This window comes from Peromyscus eremicus, chromosome 6 (genome assembly GCF_949786415.1).
Source record: "Peromyscus eremicus chromosome 6, PerEre_H2_v1, whole genome shotgun sequence".
Lineage (NCBI taxonomy): Eukaryota > Metazoa > Chordata > Mammalia > Rodentia > Cricetidae > Peromyscus > Peromyscus eremicus.
Genome location: NC_081421.1, coordinates 112,193,854 through 112,212,486, shown reverse-complemented (window position 1 = coordinate 112,212,486; position 18,633 = coordinate 112,193,854). Strand labels below are relative to the sequence as shown.

The window sequence follows — 18,633 nt, the reverse complement described above, 5'->3', positions numbered from 1 at the left end:
CTAAAAATATCTTCAGAAAATAGATACATGATAGCAACTATGCATGATGTACATGGATTGGTTTTCATGACTATGGACCAATAGGGTCTACACAGGACAGCCATGATTCATTTTCACATTTCACATACACACTCACATCCTGCCAGAGAGAAAAATAAGAAATATCCCCTAGAGCAATAAATGATGCAACAATAATCCCAGATAAAACAATTGGAAAGTCAGGTTTTATTGTCAATATTAACAAGTGAAGTGTTGGGAAGTGTCTGGCAATTGTCAAGGACTTCTAACTTGTAGACCTCCACAGCTCCTAGTTCTATTTTAGCAGACTGACTGTGAGAGTCCAGCTGTGTTCAAAGTGCTTGTCCATAATTATTTAGGGCTCATTTGTTTCATATGCCATAGAATCAAAGTTCATCACTAAAGAGCCATGACTGTAGGATAGAAATCCAATGGGAATGGATTTCCAAGGTGAAGGAAACTAACCTTCTAGTTAATTTATTAGCTTTCTGTGACTGTGGTAGATTATCTGAGATAACCAATCTAAAGGAAGAAAAATTATTTTCACTTATAGTTTCCAAGGTTTCAGTCAATGGTCAGTTGGCCACGTTGCTATTTTGGAGTCTATGGCAAAGCAGTATATGGTTATTGGGAATGCAGACATCCAATAGGTCCTATCTCTTAAACTTTCTGTCACTTCTCAATACTAATTCTGGCTGGAGATCTGCCTTTGGTATCTGGGAATTAGAGATCCCCCACTAAAACAGTCAGTTCCTAATGGATAGTAGAAACTCATTCTTCAGTCTGCTTGGGTTTACATTCAGAAATTCACAGCTACTTCACTTGATCCAGGAACTCTTAAATCAAGAGACAAGGAAAGAAGCTGATTTTACCATAATGGATTGTCCAAAAAAAGCCACACTCTGTTATTTATACAAAAACATGAATTCATTCAGTGCCATTCAAAGAAGGATATTATATACTACCCTTGTGTCAAATACTATGTCATGTGATAAGGACAACATGGTGATTAGGGACCAAACACTCACCATGATGACATGTAGCTGGGAACACAGAAGAGAAGAGCTGTCCAGTTGGGTATGAGAGATCATTTTACAAAGGAGTGAACTATTTAAACTAAAATGAACAGTGTGAGCAGCCAGGAGGAAAGGACAGAACATGAGAAATGAATGGCCAAGGAAGGAGTGAAAGAGAAGAATAGTTCTAAGCCAATGGCTTGCTACAAAACCTAGAGTTGGAGAGGGGGCTGTCCTACAGAGACCACAAATGCTTAACCTGGAGCAAGTGCCTGGTGTAGGGAGACACAACCACAGAAAGTTTGTGGGAGTTAAGTAGGACATATAAGCACAAATAATACTGCCAACCATTTGTGGTGATATATTGTGTCCCCGAATATATTGTGCACTCTAATAAAACTTATCTGAGGATCAGAGGAAAAAGTCAGCCCCTATATTAAACATAGAAGCCAGGCAATGGTAGCACATGCCTTTAATCCTAGCATTCGGAAGCAGAGAACCGTCTGGATCTCTGTGAGGTCAAGGCCACACTGAAAACAGAGTCAGGCGTGGTGGTATCTGCGTTAAATTCCAACACTAGTTAACCATAAAGATCTGGAGGTCTGTACAGACAGACAGGAAGTGACAGAGCTGGGTGGGAAGAGGAAGTGATGTAGTTGGGTGGAGAGAAGAAGTGAAATGGCAGAACAGAAAGGTATATATAGGTGAGGGTATACAGAAAGTAGGTCTCTTTGAAAGCTGAGGAGTTGGTGAGGTGAGGTTGGCTTTGGCTCGTCCTATTCCTCTGATCTCTCAATTTTAACCCCAATATCTGGCTCTGGGTTTTTATTAATAAGACCATTTAGCCATTCATCTTACAGCCATGTGAAGTTTCGATCTTCCATATAAGCAAGAGTTTGAAGAGAAAGAGCTCTGCATTTGGTGCTACATTGGCCTGACTACACTTTGCAGCTCAGAGGGGAATGGCCAAGAAACATCTTTGGTTCCTCGCTTTGGTGCAATGGATTTATGTGACAATATTTAGGTAACATTCATCTTTCCTAATACAACACCATTAAATGCTTGAGTATATTTAAATTTTTGCTGGCATATAATTATATGGGACTGTAGGAAAAATTTTTGGTTTCAATAACATGACTTTCTGAATGGCCCCTCTACCCCTTCAATAAAATAACAGCAAATCATATATTCTTGGAAGTACAGGTAATGTTTACATCAATTAAAAAATAAAACAAATGCCTTTAGCAATTGCATACTGACGGTCTGTAAGCCAGCTTAGTGTTTAAAACATCAACATTGAGAAGCTTGATTTTACTTTAATGAAACAACACATGTCTATGCTAGAAGGAATCAAAAGTATAGCCTCATCACTCAGTCATTGCGTTTTTTACTCCTGGAAATCCTCCAAGAAAACTACTACAAACTAAATGTTATATGTAGTGATACTAACCCCGCCCCCCCCAAAATAGGCCAATAGATCATCAAAAACATTCCAGATTAATTCTGCTGGCTTCTTTTAACAGAATAAGATCCATAAGACAGGAGATTTTATAGTTATGTAGATAACACTACACTTCTGATTATAGAATCCCTATTAACTTGCCCTTTTCAAAAAGTGGATATTTCTTAGGACATCCCTTAGGGAACTGGAGAAGGCCAGGGTAGGGTTAAAAAATAAATGGACATTAGACCTTATGTTTGTATAACACAAACTACAAAGAGATCTCTTCCTCCTAAGGGTGTTCTAATGTGGCAAATGCCAGGTCCTTGCACTTATTCCTTTAATGTCTCTACCACACTGTGGTTGCTAAAGGGTCCAGAATGGCAGTCATTTATGATGTGCTCTTTGGCTATGCACTTATGAAGTGGACATATTTTGAAAAAAATGTTTTTTAATGTTTTGTCTTGTTTAAACACTATAATGAAGATTTCAAAAGATGTAAAACAAAAAACAAAAGTATTAGTAATGTCACAGTGAACCATATAGTACAATACTGGATATTCTTTAGAACTGGGAAACTTCTCCTTTGCCTATACTCTTCTCAAAATATAGTCGTTATTAAACCAGCCATAAGCTCTCCTTTTATAACTACACACTGGAAAGTTTTTTTTTTTTTTTTTTTTTTGCAAACAGGACTATAATCTTTGCAAATGTTCTTTTTCATTCTTACAGAACACAAGTTGCACATGGATGCCTATGAGAAACCACAGTGCTCCATTGGACTCTCCTTGAATCCATTTAAAATATTTAATTAAATGAAGTGCATGCCAGATCCAGTGTATGCCCAAATACTTTCCCCCCACCATGCATGCAGATACACTGAAGAGTTTGGGCATCTAATTAATTTCTTTTCACTTTTTGTCTTTTATCTTAATATATACCCTGAGCATATGAGGAACTCTGGCTTTGCTTGGAAATTTTAGTTTAATTAATTTTTGCTTTCATATTAGAATCCATAAATGCTTTGCAATGTTAAAAGTTTTGACATAATGAAAAAGGTTAATTGTTTCAATTTCTTTAGAAAGAGTTTAAATATTAGCCCAAAAGTAGAGTTCGATAATTAATTTTTTCTTAATCTTTAACCTCCATTTTACAAACACAGCAATGTACAGTTTAAAAAGAATAAATGGGTATTTTTCACCTGTAGTTATCAAATACTAGTTTTGTTGAAATAGATTCTAGATTCAGAACTTGCAACTAAAAAACTGTCCCTGAGGCTAGAGAGCTAGCTGAATGGTTAAGAGTACTTCTAGTTCTTGCAGAGGACTGGGGTTTGATTCCCGGCACCCACATGACTCCCAATTGACTGACATGCCAGTTCTGGAGGAACCGTATGCCCTCTTCTGGCTTCCAGAGGCATGTATGCACACACGTAGCAAACATTCTTATACATAAAAAATAAAAAGAACTTTGTTCTTAAAAAGTCATACTGAAGCAAATTTGTTACTTTTCCAAGTATTTTAATGTAAAATAATATCATAATCTGGTATAAATTTTGAATTTTATAATGTGTCATTTTCTTTTACAAAATGTTTCTTTGATAAAACATTTTTGTTGGTCCATAAGATGTTCTTCCATTTGATATTAATCCCAACTGAACATAGTCCTCTCATTCTCATAATAGAATTTTAGCAATGCCAAATGAAGACTGTTACATGGTGTAGACGTTTATGATAAGAATAAAATAATAGCAACAGTAATATCAGAGACTAAAGTGCATTAAGTGCTTGTCTAGTGCCAAGAAGTGTCCTCAGTTCTTCACTTTTCATAACCCACTCCTCCTGACAGCTCTGTGACATCAATACCATGATTATTCTTATCTTTCACTCCCAATGTGAAGTGAAATGAAGATTTTATACTTACACACAATCGCCAGACACAAAGTTCAGCACGCTTTCCTCATCTTTGCCAAGGGACTTGCAGGCACAATGGCAGTATTTGTAGTACCAGTTGTCACAGGATACCCATTGTTCACATATATGAATAATTTTAAATAAATTTTGTTGTATTCTATAGATTTCTTCAACTAGAAAATTATCAGATCCAAACACAGATGCAGGCATACATTCACAGGTGTACACAGACATGCAAACAGTATGTTTTTAATTTCCTGGTAGTCAAGGAGAGAGAGAGAGAGAGAGAGAGAGAGAGATAAAGCCATTCCCTTATGTGAATGGAGTCATGATAAATCTCAGAGTGGACTATTTTAAGAAAAGCTTTGCAAGCATAAATAAACACAATTAAGTGGAAATGTCTTTACTCCAATTTTTTAAAGTATAGTTCATACCAAGATGGGTACATACTTTTCAAACTGTCCAAGAAAGTAAGTCCATTACATTGCAGGGAATTATTTTCCTAAAAATTGTTCTAAGCTAATGTAATAACTGTCCAGTTTCAATAAATCTAGGATCATCTTGTTATATTTTCAACATAATTCAATTTCATAATACAAGTTTGTAGATGGGTACACATTTATTATGCAGGCAAATACAATGACATTTTCTTTTCATTTCACAATAGAATTAAATTGCAAGCACTACAAAAGGAAAAATGCATGGAAATAGCCATTTTAAAAGATGTTTTAGTCTTTAAAAGTGGGTTGAAAATTAAAAATCAAAGTTCACTTGTTTGGAGGGAGGCATATTCCCATCTGTTATTAATGTCTGTGTTATACACTAAAGACAAGATTATTCACCAAGGCCCTCATATAATATGTCAGTAAATGGGATTTTGGTTAGTAATTTAATTATATAAACTCTGACCATGTAAGCTCACAATTCATTCAAAATGAACATTTACAGTGTCCTGGGATGAATTAAAACACTTAGTGACACTAAAGAGAACTTCTTGATTTCATTAGGAAATGCTTGTATAAGAATCTATTCACACAAAAGGCAAAAATCTCTGGCATAGCTAAAGAATAAGCTTTGTCTTTTTTTGTTATTCTTTTCAAGAAATACAAGGTAATGTAAGGCGTTTACTTTTTATCATGTAAAAAAATTTTATGGTACAAATAAGTAAAAGATGTGACATTTGGTCATAGAACAGAACTCAGAACTCTGAAGGCAAGAAAATATGATGAGAATTCAAATGAACATCATGAAGATGCTGAGGGAGCTTGTGCACATGTGATCGGGGTCATATGCTGACTTGGACTCCACCCTCCTGACTTATGCTGGGTTTTGCTAATGGCCTGATAATAGGGAAGGGGGAGGCGGGTAGGGAGGTCTCCTAGTACTTTAGAGTGGTGTGAGCATGACAGCCGCTGATTAATTACTGCCCAGTTCTCAACTCACATCAGATGACTGAGCAGCCCTGTTCAGCACCACAATGGTGTCACAGTTACAGAACACTGGCTTAGAACATGCTTTCTGATGACTTACAAGAGATTTTCAGATTCTATAATAATTAACAGTATCCAATTTTTGTCTTTTAAATGACTAAAATGTCTATAAGAATTTTTTTCTAGAGATGAAAAATATACTTAAGGAATTTGGTGGGGGATGATATGAGCATTCATTGCAGACAGCACATACATATTGCATAGCTTTGAAAATATTACCCCACGGATCATTTATGAATATTAGTGTGTTAAATTATACCTGTGCTTTCGCTTGTTCCCCTTCCAGACTCTCACTCTCCTTCCCACTTACACACACAACCATTTATGGACCGGCTTCCTGTGGTTTCAAAGTATATGGAAAAATAAGCATTGTAGCTAATAGCAGAAAAAAAATCTCTTCACTTTAAATGAACTTCTCGGGGCGAGGGTGGGGGTGGGTACCTTATGTGAATGCCGGCTCCTATGGAAACAACTCCTTTACAATGTCAGCTTAAACTACTCCAGATGATTTCTTTCAAAGCCTCCCGTTAAAGCCATCACGGCCACATATTATCTCCTTGTTATATAGACTGTTACTTTTGTTTCATCACAAATCTCTGCCTCTTTAGTAGCAGCCCTGCTACTACTATCAGATGGCATTTGTTTTACTTAATGTACATAGTTTCAGAAAGAAAATACAGAACTGCTATTACTGCATTCTGTGAAAACATGCCAGCATACATTTAGCTGACACGGCATCAGCTGGTATTTAAACTGGGCTTAGCTAATGGACTTTTAATGTCAGCGGGGTTATGTGCAGTTACTGGCTATTAGCAGAAATGGTTCCTTTCTATAAAAATCACTTTTCCTCAAGTGTGTTGTTTGAACATTCCTTTCCCTAACTTAGTGACTGTCACTGAATGCTAAATAAACCCAAGGACTCTGGAGTCTGCTGTTATCTTTAAGATTCTTTTTTAACTTTGCAATTCAGCATTAAACAGGCAACCTTCCCCTTTCCCATTAACTTTTAGACTTGTAATCACAAAACCTTGTGAGGAATAATAGTTACTTCGTCATTTTTCACAGTATACTATGTATTTTGCTATGAAAACTGTACGTCAACTATGAAGGATGGATGCATGATGGAGTGTCTAACATAGTTATCTGAATCTTAGAATGTGTGTACTATTAAAAATTTTAAGTTAAAAATTAAAATTTTCAAATATTTTGCAAATGTATACATGCGAACAGCGACTGCAAAGTGACATTTGAATGTGTCTATATTTATTACTATACTTACTTAGTATAGGCACAAAGCAAGTTATTGCCATATCCTGAATGAAAATATGTTTATTTTTTCCATCAAGTTTCCCTTTTGCATGGTTAACTTTCTTTGTCCATTTAAGTAAAAGTTTCATTAGATATTGTGATCACATTAGAAATAAAACAACTAAGATGGTATCTGTGAGAGACTAAGAAAACCCATCACAATTCCATTTTGTCAAAGGTGAAACAACCTACCCTGGATTATGGCCAGGAAAGAAGAGCCCAGTTGACCTTACCTTCAAAGGACCCATGTATAAAATCACTTCATGAATGGCACTTCCAGAACAATGCCTACTCCCTCAGAGAAGTAAAAAAGATTCAAGAGCATGTGTGAAAGTTGTTCCCCCTGCTGCTTGGAAATAGACATGCTACTGAGCGCAGACATTCAACTGTAGTCAGTGAATGAGAGTCCACCATAAGACATTCAACTGTAGTCAGTGAATGAGAGTCCACCATAAGACATTCAACTGTAGTCAGTGAATGAGAGTCCACCATAAGACATTCAACTGTAGTCAGTGAATGAGAGTTCACCATAAGATATTCAAATGTAGTTAGTGAATGAGAGTTCACCATAAGACATTCAACTGTAGTCAGTGAATGAGAGTCTACCACAAGACTATGGGGAAAACCAAACAGACAGAAGCTCTGCGGATGTTTGCCATAGGCCATAGAAAGTAGACATCTCTTGGTATCAGGAAACAACCTGTTGCCATCAGCTGAGGCAGGTATGTCTCTGCACCACACAATGAAATGACTCAGAAATTTGACAAGGAACTTTGTGCAGGAAAGTGGGATGTAATTTTTTTTTTATTAAGAAAGCTGTGTTTAAATCTGAGTTGCCAGTTTATAAAAAACCCTCCATAAATGAGCTCTGTAAATAAAAATAAAGCATTTGTTTTTTTCAGGTTAATTGCCAAATCTCTTTAAAACTAAAAGTTCCCTTCTAAAACAGCAAAACATGCTACATGTACACAAGGCACACTCCCGTTGTTACACATACATTCACATACACGCTCATAGGAAATTATCAAACTCTATTAATCTATTCCTTATAATTTATTCATTGCATTAAAATTTCTGTGAAAATATCATCCTAGAAAAATTAGTTATTTAATTTGATAAAAATGGCATGCATGTCTTTGATTTGATTTGTAATGAATTCAGTAAAGTAATCCCTCCCCTTTGCAACTGGGAAGGCATATATATCTACAGCTAAAACTTTTCCCAGTCATCTTTCTAGTTTTCTTAATCATGTTAATGTAAGTAAATGGTAACAGTTTCACTGTGGTCCTCTTCATTATTTATAGATAGATACATGTATGTAGCAGTGGTATAAAAATAAACATTTAGCTCAGCCTGGGGATGCAGACAGTGATAACAATCTCTAAATGCACTGTAATTCTATTAAGTCAGCTCCACTTAAGCAAATTCATTTTTAGGGACAATAGTTCCTAAAAATTCCAACATAATTTGAGCATAATGCTATCAGATTTCTTCCAAGCAGGTGAGCCTTAGGAAACAGCAGGGTGTTGTTGTCAATGGCAATGTTTAACAAGGTACATGGAGATTAAGTAGCACATTAGAAGATCACTGGTGGGTCTCAGAACAGCCCTCATCTGATTCCCAGTCAAGTGTGCCCTACTCCAATAGGTACATGAAAAATCCAGATACAACTTCTTCACAAACATAGTCTATGAGAATTCTTTGGAAATCCTTTGTCACTTAAGAGTAAGACAACTAAGCCATGATTTATACAAAAGTTTTATGTCATAAACTTCTTCAACACTATCAGGAGAAATCAATCTTGGGCCTCTATTTCAGATAAAAACAATAATTAATCATAAAATCAAACAAACAAAACCATTCTCCTCCACTCCTGAGAGCAGTCACAGAAATTAATTTCTGTTTTCCAGGGTGAAGGCCCTGTGGGTGAAGGCCCTGTGGATGAAGCCCCTGTGGGTGAGGGCCAAGTGTCAGCTTCCCTCAGTCCTTGTGTTGAGTCCCTAAGGTACTTCTAAGTTACAGCGTCTCATCACTTTAGAGATCCAGAATGATGCTTGCCAAAGAAAAAGAGAGGCAACATAGTTACTGTTTTATTTAGAATGATTCAGCATTGCTGCTTGCTAAACTTGAGTCTTTCCACTGGGTGGCCACAATGTGTACATTTTGCAAAGTCTTTACTCAAAGGAGATACAATGTATCACTTTTCTTTTGACCAAAAGCCAGAGTAAACATATGTGGAATACACATAATCTTCCAAGTCCAGTTACCAGAAATTACTCTTCCTTCTTGTCTCCAACTTCCGCCCCCCCACCCCGTGGTAATTTGGGGTTTGTTTGGTTTAGATTAAAGATAACACAGGTCTCAAAACCTGTAAAATAGTTAACAGTCCTATGGTCACTGACAATCACTTTTAGCTTCTGTCAAAGAAATAGACCATCTGCTTAATTTGGAAGGAGTTCTTCAAAAGGGCTCTTTCAGTTCTTGGTATTCAAAAAAAAATAGCATAATGATTTAGAATATTTAAGTACAGGTAACAAACTTGTAAATTTACAGAGAATAGAATGATCAAAAACTCCTTCCTCTAATTTTAATTTTACACTTGAGTTTTCTTTGCCAATGATTAGAAATGTTGTTACATCATGCAACCTAGCACATTGTACAAAACTTCTGTTTTCTGTGAGAGTGTATCTTATGAATTGATGTTACCTGATAAATTTTCTTCACAAAGTGTATATTCTAAACTTTTGTATTATTTTATAATACTTTTTAATTTCTACACCAACCTTAGTTTTCATGAGCTGGCCTACATTTATCTTCCTGGACATATTTGGGTTAATAAGTAGACTTCAGAAACATTTTAATAGACAAGCACTGATCTATTTTTATTTAAATCAACTTTCTTATATAAGACTTTTCAATAGGGAAAAAATAGAACACAATGAATTATACTTATGTTCAAGTACTCTACAATTTAATAATCAATTAAGACACTGAGAAATGTTAGCACTCATCAATAAACTTGTTAAATGTGATGAAGGAGTTTCTGTTTAACATCCGTAGCTGGACAAAAAAGACAGTATGTGCTCATCTTACAAGGCCTTTTTACTGTTCTCATAATTGCTGAGACATGAAACTAGCCACAGTAGCCACATGACACAATGATTAATGAAGGTAGGGCCCCCTAGCCTCACAACATTTTAAAATAAATAAGGCTTGTAACTCTGGAGTTAAATTTGATTAATCGATATTATATGTTAATAGGTTTATGTTATTCCTAGTATTCAGAATAAGAACTCCAACAGGCATGTCAGTATGATGAAAGTTTACCTTGTTCCCTTTATCTTCGATGGCAAAGTAAGACTCAGTGTGTTGTTTAATTAAAGGAAGATATTCCCCAAACATTGTGGTTTTCAGATGTTAGCTTCACTTTGCAAAACAAAGCACTTTTGAGTTACTGCTCATTGCTAGTAAAAGGTATACTGATGTAAGGACAAATATCTGCATGTTAGGCTCTTTCAAAGCTGTAGCTGACTTTCTGAATTATAACTTCAGTTTAATTGATGTCACAGGACTTCAGCACTATGTGAAGAAGGCTAGATCTGTTTAGCTGCCTAATTTCTATACATTCTTTTGTGTATTTCAGAACTTCATTGTATAATTCTCATGCTCAGAATGAGAGAAAGCCCCATTTCAAATGCAAGCCAAAACTTTTCAATGAATTCTCAAATTATAGCTTGATATTTGCTAATATTTTCCTTATGAAGCGTATAATTACTTGTGACATACCTTTTAGATTTTCACAAAAGGCATTTTGATGTATGCATATTGGTAGATAGGATACACACATTCAGTACTTCTGATTCTTTGAGTTCACTGAGATATTTGCACAAAATAATTTTTATTAAAATTTTGCAAATCTTCAGACAAAGTACAAGAGAAACTATAGGCTACAATATTTTTTAAAGAATTACAAATAATAAAATTCTAGCATTTTAAAATTACTCCTGAAAATGTACTTCTATCAAGTAGCACAAAACTGTCCCTTAGTTTTAAAATACACTGGAACTGATTGATATTCTATATATAAGGTCTCAGATCTATGGAGTCCTCCTTCACAAATGCAAGCAGTAAAAGATACAAGTAAGCAGTGGAATAAAAGAGTCCATGCAGAGGTCGAAGGAGCTGTTGATTAAGAGACTGAGAGAAAGATGGTAATTGAAACAGAGAGGGATAAAGAGGGAGAGAGAGAGAGAACAAGGGGAAGATAAGATATTTGGGGTTAAGTGCAGAACTTCACTATCAATACTTTAAAACAGAATGGCAGTTTTGCAGGAGAAATGTGTTTATTTTAACTATAAGTAAAATAAACATAAAAGCCCCTTGAAATCTTTAGTGTTGTCTTACAAGTCCGTCAGAGAGCAACATGTAAAGAAATATGAATGATTATGTATTGTGTATGTTCACTATAATTACAAGCAATTAAATGTAAAAATTCAAATAGAGCTTGAGTAAAATGAAGTACTGGTACATTTGTCTCACTTTTTCCTGGTGTTTTACAAAGTTGGATGCCAAGGAATAATAATACTTTCTGTGAGGTATCTATTGCTGTAGTTGATTTACATATATTAATTCAACCCTAGTATGACCTATGGTATGCATTTTCTTATTTTACATGTGAGGAAACTGAGGCACTGAAAAGTTAAATAACTTAAGCTTGGTCACATTGCTAGGAGATGTTGGGAGAAATATGAGGCATTGTTATAACTAAAACAACAGGCACACAGTATTAGCAGTTCTTAGCTTGTACCTCCCCAAAGCCAGACAAAATAGACATTGAGCCTAAGTAAATAGGAGTGAGGCTACAGCTTCATAGCATAGCACTTGCCTAGCACAACATGTACAGGGACCTAGATTCAATCCGCATTACCAAAAGGTGGGTGGATCTGAATACAAGTGACACTTTTGAAATGCAAATTTAGGGAAAATCCCACTTCCAAGATAGGCATAGTGGTGCACAACTGTAATCCCAGTAATGGTATGGGGTAGGGACTGAGGTGGGTGGATCTTGAGTTCACAGGCAGCAGGGAAGAGGGGGTAAGAATGAATGAGAGTATATGTCTCGACTGGCTCAACCCCAAGTGTCCCCTTCCCGTTACTTGCAACCAAATCATTACCATGAATCCTCTATGTATAAAATGTTGGAACTATCTCCAGTACCACAGTCACTCATGGTGGAATCTTAACCTCCTTGACACAAGGGACATATCTGCACCCAGTGTTATAGCTCAGAAAGTAATATGCTGACATGTCTGCCTTGAGGTTGAAGACAGTTTATTCAAGTTTAAGTCACATACAGTCTGGGACATAATACCAGTGCACATTATTTGTTTGTTAGGAGCTTCACTTCTAATACACCCTCTACTCAAATGAGCTCAAAACTTTAGTGTGCAGGAAAAAGACAATGCAGATTGTCTTTTCAGTTGACAAGGGTCAACTATGATGAAAGTTCAAGGCTAGAGTCTAGGCCCAACAGCAGCTTCCAGAAATGGCTACAGCCCCCAGTACTTCTGAGAATTTCTCCTGAGAGTGACTCCCTCTGCTGCTCCAGCAAAGCCATGACCTAAATCAGAAAACTGCTGTGTACAGTTAAGGCTGATGGAGCACATTCTCCCTGTTCATGATAACAGAAGACTACAGCATATGTCAGAGGACAGTTACAGTTAAGTCTCAACAACAACACTAAATAAGTAAAGAGGGTTAGCCTAGTACAGCTCATGCCTCCCTTATATCCTTATATCCTTAAGGAAGTTTAAAATATATTGCTATGAATTCTAATGATGATCTGTTCCCAAGGTACCAAAGATAGACACTTTAAATAATCCTTCCCTCTTAACTAGAATGGCTTTTATAATAGAATGATTTTTTTCTTTGTTTTATTGACAGAGTCTGGCTTTGTTGTACAGGGTGGCTTTGAACTTACATTCCTCATGCCTCAGCCTCCTTCAGTGGGAATCTTATAGGAGTACACCACCGCACTCCTCCGTGAGTCCTCATTTCGTTTTCCTAAGCAGGTGCTTGGAAAGTTTGTTCTCTGAAGGCTTTTAATCACTGTCTAAGTTAGAATGCACAGGATTACCTGTCTAACAAAGGCCAACTTGCCAATGTTCCCTTATTGTAAATCTCCAAAGTGAGTACATGAATTTGTCATCCCGAGCAGTATATGAAAGAATAATAATCAAATTCTGTTTTCATCCAAGCCCACTGATTGTAACAAAGCAACATGCATGAAGTCCTGAAAGTATTTTTTCCTCCTCTCTGGGAGAAGTGTGTCACTTGCTGTCTGAACACTCTATACATTAATGCAATGAGAATTATGCCTGACAAGTCTTCAGTAATTGTCTGGTCTGAATTTGGAGGTATTAGCACACATAACACTAGTTGGTGGCAGATAAGAGAGACATTATGATGTGTAAGGGTGGCGTAATAGGAGGTAATATTCATACACACACACACACACACACACATACACACACACACACACACACACACACACACACACACACACACACACACACTCCTTGCTCTTCCTAGTAAAAATCTTTCATTCTTGGAAGTCATGAGCCCTGAAAATTCCCTGGAGTGAAGGTTTCCCAGCAATCCTCAATGAAACAATTAGAGCACATGCAGAGAGGGGAAAGTTGTTGCCTCCAGCTTAGAGAATTTCCCAAGGACCTGTTTAAAATGACTGCTGTCTGTCTTTAAACCACAGTTGCAAAATTCGTTCACTCACAAATAATACTCTCTCTGTTCTATCTTAAGCAATGGCCCCCTCTCTCTTTCTCCCCCCCCCCACTGGGCTGTTTTCAGCTAAATATATATTTATTTTCAAAAGCTTCTCATTTTCACAGTACTGCTCCAACAGATTAAAAACCTTCACGTGGTAAAGTACTTAATGATCGTCCCTGTTCTAAATTGCATATGTACTTCCATTCATAAAAATAGTCCACTGGGGTCATTAAGGCATCAGAACACACAAATGGCACCTTAAGGGTATGTGTGGGAGCTCTAGTGCAAAGTGAAGAGAAAGGAGACAGTGGAGGAAATGAGAGCCTGCCTACCAGACCATCCTACAGTGAATGACTTGAGAAGTGTTAACAGCAGGTCAGTAGTAAACAGGCCTGGCTAATGAGTAGCAGCCACAGGGACAGTAGCTGATAGCAGATTTCTGTGCTTTACACTTCCTTTGATGTCTCCCAGATAACACAGGAAGAGCTGGTGTTCTGGAACATGGAGGATAACAAAGATAAAAGTAGGAGTCCTGCATCTCAGACCATGTGATTTGAAGGGGAAAAAAATGTTATTCTCCCTGAACTAAAGTAAATGGAGAAAAACCACACCAAAAGCACACACATCCTGCCGAACCTGCTTTCTTTTGCTGTCTAAGATCAGAATTAATCCTCAGCCTTTGCCTTGTCTGGTGTAGATGAAGAAAAAGTGCAAGAGGCAAAGAGTATACGGAGTACCTTTCCTTTCAGTCTCTGCTCCATTCCTTCAATATTAATCCACTTACAGTCCCCTGTTTGATTATCTCAATCGATTCTTCTCCTACCCAGTCTTTTTAATTTGGCTGTTGTAAGCTCTCCGCAGGGATCCTGCCTCCTTTTGGCATCTTTGGGGACTTTAACTTGCCTATTCCCAAACCATTCCCTTACCCTGCCCCTCCAACCTCAGTGGCTTAGTCCTTTGTGCATCCAGTAATGACAAGGAGTTCCAGCAGGAGTCACATAGCTGATTCCAGAACTGTTCATCAGGTTGCTCACTTAGGCTTTCTAAGATCCTCCTCTAAGTATTCCTGGCTAGTGTCCTGAGAACTTCTGACCAATTTCAAGAAATATAGGCTTTCCAACACAGAGTCGCTTGAAAATGGTCAGATGTGCCCTGGGGGTGTGCGTAAGATAACCAGTGCTGACCCACGAGAGATGGGAGGTGTCAGTCCACAAGGGAAGGAAGGATTTATGAGCATGGCCACTTAGTAGTGTAGCAGGAAAAACCCATACTCCTTAAGTGGCTCTCTCTGATTCACACTGTCTTGCTAATGACACCTCTCCATGAGCACCAGACTTGCCTGACCTAGGGGCTCCCCTCTGCCTTCCTCACCCACTTCCTGCACCAGTGCCTTGAAATTTTAGGAGACAGAAGTCTGCAGTTGGGAAAAACCAGTGCATGAGCATCATTGAAAGAGTCAGTGTTACTGCTTGGTCTCCTCAGCTCTCTAAATTCATAAAAGAAGTGTGTGTGTGTGTGTGTGTACACACACGCGCGTACGCGCACGCGTATTTGTGTGTGGGGGGTAGGTGGGTGTGTAGGGAAGGTCTCTGAACTGCTTCTCAATTGCTGCATCTCTCAAAGCTATGTTGCTTCCTGGCTATAGGCATTAAATAAATAAATAAATAAATAAATAAATAAATAAATAAATAAATAAATAAATAAATAAATAAATAAATAAACACACAGAAATTTTTATATGGATGAAAGATTCGGGTAGGAACTGGGCTTGGATTAGATGTCTTGGTGACCGGAGATACGCCAGAAAGGGCAATCTACCTTCTTCCACTGCCTTTCTTTTATCCACTTTCCAGACCAAAATGCTGGGAGCTGCACCACCCCCTAAAACTCAATGAGCAAGAAGGGACACCCCCAGGATGACCCTCAGTCTAGGTGCCTCCTCTCTGCCCTTACACATTCCCAACTCCGGATCACTGTCCTCGTAGCCCGGCTTTGCCCAGGACGCCGCACACTTTCTTCAAGGCTTACATGCGTTTAAATGTCAGTTATAAACTGGTTAGCAGTGCCCCTTCCCGGGGAGTTGCACACTTGGCTTGAACAACTAGTCTCCCACCAGGGCTCTGTGGGTATGAAGTTTTCTAAGGTTCGCCTGGCGGGAGGGGAACACGGAGAGGATGCTAGGAGAGAGGCAGACACATCAGGAGCCTGTCCTTTCTGGGCGAATTGAGCATCTCCATAGCGCCCCACCAGCAGTCTAGGGGCACCGGCGCCTATAGGTCCTAGGCAGTAATGGACACATTTCCTTAGTTGAAATGCGAGAAGATGTTGCAAGCCCAGCCACGGCACACCGCGGGGAGTCTCTGCATACCGCGCATATCGGGGCACATGTATGGCACACCACACCGCCACTAGCCACTATCCAGATCTTTGGAGACCTCCATGTGTACAATATGCAACAACGTGCGCGCGTGGGGCTGAAAGTGCAAAAGACACTCCAGGATCCCACGGGCACAGAGGCGGTGGCTTTCCTTTCACACCCTGGGTCCATCGTCACCCATCTCCCGAGCTAAGACTGAAAAATCTGGTTTCTTAACTAGTTGGAAAAGTGGAATTTAAAGTGGTTTCCACTGAGGACATCCAAGCAGATGAGGAAGCTAGGATCACCGGGGAGAAGGAGAAGCAGAGAAGAGGGAAGGCAGAAGCAAAGGGAGGTGACCGCCGCGCCCTGTGGACCCCCTTACCTTGAGCGGCCGAGCCAGTGCCGCTGGCGCTGAGCAGGGCCAGGGCAGGTAACACAAGCATCTGCAGCACATATCCCAGTCCCAGTCCGCAGCGGGCCGCTGTCGCCCGCAGACCTTTCCTCATCGTCGGCAGAGGTGTGCGGGGAAAGAGGAACGCCACCGGGAGACGCGCAAACAGCAGAGAGCCCCGCCGGGCAGGAGGCTGAATCCGGCCACCGCCAGGCAGTCCTGAGAAATAACAGCAGCCCAAATGCCACACTCCACTTTCTCCAAGGGCAGGGGCCAAAGGGGGTGGAGAAGAGCCTCCGAGGAGGAGTTTGAAGGTCCCTCGTCCTCTGCGCCTAGCCACTGACGTCTCCCGCCCGCCTGCGAGTGCTCTGCCCCCACTCGGGAAATGCAGGGAGGCGCAGCGCGGCCACCGCGGCCGCTCCCGCAGCTCCGCCGCCAGCCGAGCGGGCGGGCGCTGCTCTCGGGTCCCCGCGCCCGCGGGGATCGCACAGGCGCCGGGGAGGGGAGGTGGCGAGAGTGGGAGGAGAGGCGAGCGGGCGAGGGCTCCTGACTCCTCTCCTTGCGCTCCTGTGCCGGAGAGAGGCGCCCCGGCTGCCGCCCGCCCGCCGACGGTCCGGCGACAGTCGCCTCTTGGAGTGGGGCGAGCGGGGGTCCTGGGAGGCGCTCGCCGAGGAGGCGTGGAGGGCGCGGCCCCACTCCGCGAGGGGGGAAGCAGCGGCGGGAGCGCGCTCGCCCGCCTTATGTAAGCGGGGATGGAGTGAGATCCACGCCTCGCGTGGAAGGTGGAGTCCGCCGGGTTCACTGGCTCACTCGCTCTAACGCTGACAAGGGACACCTGGAAGCAGGGGCAACCGCGGCCAGGGGCAGCGCAGCCTCCTGCCGGGCGCCAGACTCCTGCTCCGCCAGCGCTGCGGGCGCGCCTCAGGCCACTTGGCCCCGTCCAGCGGAGCTCAGCCCACCGCCTGGCAGTGTCCCTCAGCCGGCCAAGCCTCAGCCAGAAGCCCCAGGAATGCACTCGCGCTAGGATTTTGGGGAGTTGGGCTTGATTAAGCCCGAGGCGGGCTGGAACTTATTCTCAGAGATGGGAAAGAAGGCAAGAAGCGTTTGCAGGGCTCCAGCCCACTATCCTTGGGCTGTCAGCGCCAGTCAGGCTGTTTGATGCTCTGCGAGCCTGTGACCTATTTGCGATGGAACAAAAACTAAAAATCAATGGAAACTCCCTCGGTACTGCTTCCTTTGCCTGTTCATCTTGGTGGCTGCTGAGATGGAGCAAATAAAGAGTGCTGAGGCAATACCAAGAGAAACTCCCAGAAAACAGGCAGAACACAATCTGTAGATACTCAACACGATGTTGGAGCCTATGAATGAGTCTCCAAATTCCTAACAGCGGCGAGTGAGGACTAAATCTGCAATAATTCAGAAAGAATTGGGTAGGAGGGGGGCGTGTAGTTAGGTTGTGAATTCCCGATATAAAGATGAAGGAGGGATGTGAAGGTAAACGGGTAAAATGAGGCCAGTCTAGACAAAAGGAAGGCAAATGTATGAACGCACCAGTTATGCTCCACAAGATAGCGTTGTGAGAAAAATTCATTTCTGAGATTAGGGCATCTTAAAATTAATACTTTATCATGTAATAGTTAAGTTCAAAGTGGAAAAGGAGCCATGTGTAAACACACACACACACACACACACACACACACACACACATCCCATACTTGAGGGGGCAGAAAGGAAGGAGGGGGAGGAAAAAATATTAATTCAAGTCTAATTTGAAGCGTAGTCATAACTCTGTTGAGGTGGGCAGGCCAGGTAACCTTTGCATGTCTTGGTGTTGTTTTCTGAAATATTCTCCTAGATCTTTGCTAATGCCTCATGATTTTGCCTGCCCAGTTCCACTGAAACCTCTACCCC

General features: G+C 40.3%; 1 protein-coding gene across 2 annotated transcripts in view; it reads right to left on the bottom strand.

Annotated features, from left to right (window-relative positions):
• The window catches only part of Unc5c (unc-5 netrin receptor C), a 350,025-nt gene extending 333,151 nt beyond the window's left edge, over positions 1 to 16,874 (bottom strand). For both annotated transcript variants that reach the window (XM_059265033.1, XM_059265034.1), the window contains exon 1: positions 16,714 to 16,874. In XM_059265033.1, the coding sequence (XP_059121016.1) occupies positions 16,714 to 16,837 (124 nt within the window). In that variant the 5' untranslated portion in view covers positions 16,838 to 16,874. The remainder of the gene's footprint in view (positions 1 to 16,713) is intronic.
• Between the last annotated feature and the right edge of the window lie 1,759 nt (positions 16,875 to 18,633).